General features: G+C 34.1%; 1 protein-coding gene across 2 annotated transcripts in view; it reads right to left on the reverse strand.

Annotated features, from left to right (window-relative positions):
- upf2 (UPF2 regulator of nonsense mediated mRNA decay) overlaps positions 1 to 5,000 on the reverse strand; it is a 37,720-nt gene that overhangs the window by 14,689 nt on the left and 18,031 nt on the right. For both annotated transcript variants that reach the window (XM_077232043.1, XM_077232042.1), the window contains exon 14: positions 1,908 to 2,183. In XM_077232043.1, the coding sequence (XP_077088158.1) occupies positions 1,908 to 2,183 (276 nt within the window). The remainder of the gene's footprint in view (positions 1 to 1,907; positions 2,184 to 5,000) is intronic.

Here is a 5,000-nt window from a genome sequence, read left to right on the forward strand (position 1 = left end):
AAAAGTTTAATGCAAAGTAGTTCTATTAATATTTTGAATAAGTTTTTATTTTTATATTTCATGTTAATTTTAGTTTAGTTTTAAGTAATTTCTATTAGTTTTCTGTTTTTTTTTAAATATTGCTATATAGGTTTAATACATTTAACATAAATATATTAACACTATTTCAGTCTTAGTTTTTATTTATTTCCACTTAATAATTTCAGTGCTTCAAATTAAAACTACTTCACTTATTTCTAATTAACCTTTAGTTTTTTAATACGGAGTAGGTTTATTAATATTTTGAATTATTTTTGGTTTTATTTGTATAGTTTTAGTTTTCATGTTAATTTTAAGTCATTTCTATTAGTTTTCTGTTTTTTATTTTAATATGGCTATTTAGGTTTCATTAATTTCTAGTTCAGTTTTAGCTTGCATTTATTTCCACTTAATAATTTCAGTGCTTCAACTAAAAACTACTTTACTTATTTCTAATTAACCTTTAGTTACATTTTTCAACTAAAAATTATAACAGAAATTATTTTAATAGTTTTAGTGAACGATATAACCCTGGATTGGAGACGAAATACTGAAATTCAGCTCAACACACCAAACATTTATGACTTGAATCTATCGCCAGCCCAAGTTTGAGCACAAATCCCAGTGTTTATAGTGTCATCAGCCTGTGATTGGCTGTTTCGAGCTTCTTCTTAAACATGTTTAATACAGAGTGGTTTTATTAATATTTTGAATTAGGTTTTATTTTTATAGTTTTAGTTTTCATGTTAGTTTATGTCATTTCTGTTAAATTTCTGTTTTTTATTTTATTTTAATATGGCTATTTAGGTTTCATTATACCATGGTCTGGGTGAATACTCGATTCTGATTGGCTGCAGGGTGTCCGTTAAAAAGTGATAGAGGACACCTAGTAAAGTAGTTCTGGTGAAACTGCCTGTTTACCATTCGAAATTAATAAATAAATGCGCTGCCTACAACAGCTGTGAGTAACCATAGCAACATGCAGTCAACAATTTGCTCTATCAAAACAAACATCTAACGTTAGGTTAGATATTACATAGCCTACTAATACAACAATGAGCGACTTCGTTATTTCTTTTAACATTTATGGAGAATATGACACTTTGACGACTGGGATGCTGCTGAAGAAAGAAAAATTTTTAATAAAACGGAGAAACGACACAAAGAGATAACACCGGGAGAATTGAATCAAATAGAAGACGAAAAAGATGAGATCAACACGAAAAAAATTCGAGATGGGCAGTAAATACACTCAGAGACTTTATTGTTCAAAAAGAAATGGACTCCAGCTTTGAAAATTACACCGCTGCTGCTCTGTTTTTGTTGTTTGATTAATTGTTTTATGTGTAATAAAAAAATAACTGCCTACCTTTGTGTTTCATGAAAAAAAAATGCATTTTTGAACCTGATGGGTTCTACAAGCTGAGCGGACTATAAATATCTCCGGTTGCTAAATAAACCGTCAGGCAAGTTATTATTTATTATTTGTAAAAACTAGATTTAGCCTAATTAAAATATAAACTAATGTTTTAAACATGTTTTATTTGACAAGTGACCATGGTATAAGCGGGTTAATGCCCTCCGAGGTGTCCATTGTCAGGTTTTAATGGACTTCGGCGGAGGCAATCGTCCACTGCGCGTCGGCCGGTTCACACCTCGCCGTCGTCCATTAAAACCTGACAATGGACACCTTGTCGGGCTTTAACCCTTACTTAATTTCTACTTCAGTTTTAGCTTTTATTTATTTCCACTTAATTACTTCAGTGCTTCAACTTAAAACTACTTTACTTATTTCTTAATTAAAGTAAGCTAGCCCAAGTCTGAGCACAAATCCCAGTGTTTACAGTGTCATCAGCCTGTGATTGGCTGTTTCCGGGGGAAAAGCTAACCTGGAAGTAAATGAGGAAGCAGTCGAGCTTCTTCTTGCTGGACCCGCGGTCGAAGTATTGGCCACAGGTGTCCAGGAGGGTGCAGACCATGCGGATGCGGAACAGGTGTTCGGGGGGGTCCAGTGGACTCGGAGAGCCGTCCGTGTTCACGCCGAACGAGATGAAGGAGAAGAGCGTACGGAAGATCACGGCGGACTCCACCATGCGATAGTTATAAAGCTCGCCCAGAAACTTAGCGCTGCTGATCCTGCGCTGGTTAAACTTGGGCTGGTTCACCTGAGAGAGAAACACACATCAACACACACATCTAACAGAGGTGGAAACACTACTCAGATATTCGACTCAAGTCAAATTTCAGGTCTAAAAATCTACTCAAGTAAAAATAAAAAGTAGCTCATTTAAAATTTACTAAGAGTAAGAGTTACTGAGTTTCTTTTTTAACCACGACTCTCCCGGGTTGTAGATTTTCATTTCAGATAATCACGGTTTACAGTATTAATCAATTACTAAATAAATAAATAAACGGTATTATTAAATTATGGTTGTTATTATTATTATTATCATCATCAGATAAAATGACAGTTAAATTAATGAAATAAATTTTATTTTGATTGAACAAGTGCTTTTATTATAACAAACTTGAAACCAATTTTTTTTTGTTTATTAAAATTTCAATTAAACTTGTCTAATCAACTAAATTCAATAATTGATAATGAATTAGATTAACAACTTATTTTAACATTAATAATTTATCAAAATGTTTAAAAATAATAAATAGAGTCCTATTAAATGTATTTTATTCAGAATATTTTTTCCTTTTATGATTAAATACAAATGTATTATCAAAAATGGTGGAAATCAAAATAAATGTTTAACTTTTATCCTTTTATTTTTTAGGGAAGTGCTGCAAAACATATTTACAAAATTCATGGACAAAAAATATTCCTTAAATCCTATTCAAATAAATTGTCTTATTATTATTATTCCGAGAAGTGCGTTCTAGTATTGTAGGCCGACGATAGTATTTCTTTCATAATTTCTCCTAGTTAAACCGAACTCTTATTTTGACGGGTTGTAGTGAAGACCTGTTCCGGAGTGTATTTGACAATGGTTTTTCTCAAATAAAATGATGAAAATGATCACTAACATTTGTTACTGTATTTATTAATCTTGGTTAATGTTAGTTAATAGAAATCCAGCTGTTCATTGTTTCTTCATGTTCATTATTAACTAATGTTACCAAATACAACCTTTGATTTTGATAATGTATTAGTAAATGTTGAAATTAATATTAACTAAGATGAATTAATGCTGTAGAAGTATTGTTCATTCTTAGTTCATGTTAACTAATGTGAACTACCTTACAGTAAAGTGTAAAGCACTGATTTTTCACCTTTCTAGAGGGAATGTGTGTGTGTGTGTGTGTGTGTGTGTGTGTGTGTGTGTGTGTGTGTGTGTGTGTGTGTGTGTGTGTGTGTGTGTGTGTGTGTGTGTGTGTGTGTGTGTGACGTCCCCGACGGCCGGAGTGACTGCGGTTACACACACTGGGTCTCATTCATGAAACACGAGCAGAACGAATTTTTAGTGTAAATCGTGTGTAAAGTGGTTCTGCCGTAAATTTTCGGATTCATTAAAATGTTCGTATTTTCCAAATGTTAGTTGGTACGAAAGAAATCTACGCCTGCTCCCAGCCACACGTAAATCGTGCGCTTAACACCCGAACGTTTTGCTCATTAATAAGGATTAGGGCTGTCACTTTACGTTCGAAAATCGATTGCACAATCGATCGGATCAACCAACACAAGTTTCGAAAACGAAAATAGGGAATCGATTTTAACTGCCTTTTTTTTTTTTTTTTACCAAAAATGTGTTTTAGGTAGACAGATCAATACAGTACACAGAACATGTGGGATGTTGGAAAATAACAATGTCTTTTCCGTTAACCAAATGCTTTTTAATATTCGCTATTACTTCAGTGCAAGTGAACAAGCGCGCCGTTATTTGTTGCTTAGTGACGTGTGTGTTCAAGCAAGCCAGAAATGCGCAGATTCTGCGCAATACGCTGCATTTAATATATCATGAGGACTCACGAGTTGCGTATTTGCGCTAAATCCACGCAGATTTGGCTTACACGAACTTCCCCAGCAAAGTGAGTTAACATAGAAACACGCCAAATTGGCTAGTGATATGACAGCGTTACCCGCCAAAGTTCATTTTTATCCAAATTTGGCGTGTGTCCATTTCAATCCTTGAATGTTGCACTCCTGTTTGTCACCTTGCAAAAAACTTCACGCCAATAAATCATCAGAAATATTGCTGACTTGTGCGTGTCTCAAGCGCCCTCTTTACGTTCGTCCTAATGCCTGTTATAGTTGTCCGTGGATTTGCCAATATTTGGTGTTGAAAATGGAAACGTCTTTAGACATGGAAAAATCGATTTTACAATCGATTCAATGAACACATACGTCTCAAAAATCGAACAGGATTTTTTCACAAAAGTGACAGCCCTAATAAGGATGCATCTTAATTCACCTTAATAGTGAATATATTCACACAGCATTTTGAAAAAATATTATAAATAGTAAATACATACGGTTTTTCTTTTTACTTTTATTATGAGAGGCAGTATTAGCATCTGCAAACGGAACACTTTAATCAAATAATTAATTGCTTTCAATAGGGCTGGGCAAACTAACAGCCCCTTAATTGTTACGGAAATTGTTTCCTATAAAATGGCCAAAATCAGGCATAACAAGAAACATTTACGATGGCTGATATAGCGCTTTTGCTAGGTTTGGCAGATAGAGCGCTGCGCAAAAGGCGTATTTTCAGAGAAAATTTCAATTTCTGCATCTGAGAAATTTTTCTTTTTCATTCGCTATTGAGAAGACACGTTGAAATCCTTCGTTTGGTGTCATAATATGATGCCATTGCCCATATATAGTTGTCAGTGGGATTTAATGGGCGGGATTTATGGTAATTGAGAATGAACGCGCGTCCCATTTACGACTGACTGGAATTCATTAACACACACACACATTTCACGATCACATCTGACGGTTACGAAGTATTTGTGAATCAGGAGAAGAGTTT

Source organism: Siphateles boraxobius, unplaced genomic scaffold, assembly GCF_051911475.1.
Source record: "Siphateles boraxobius isolate OS27281-9 unplaced genomic scaffold, OSU_SipBor_1 162, whole genome shotgun sequence".
Lineage (NCBI taxonomy): Eukaryota > Metazoa > Chordata > Actinopteri > Cypriniformes > Leuciscidae > Siphateles > Siphateles boraxobius.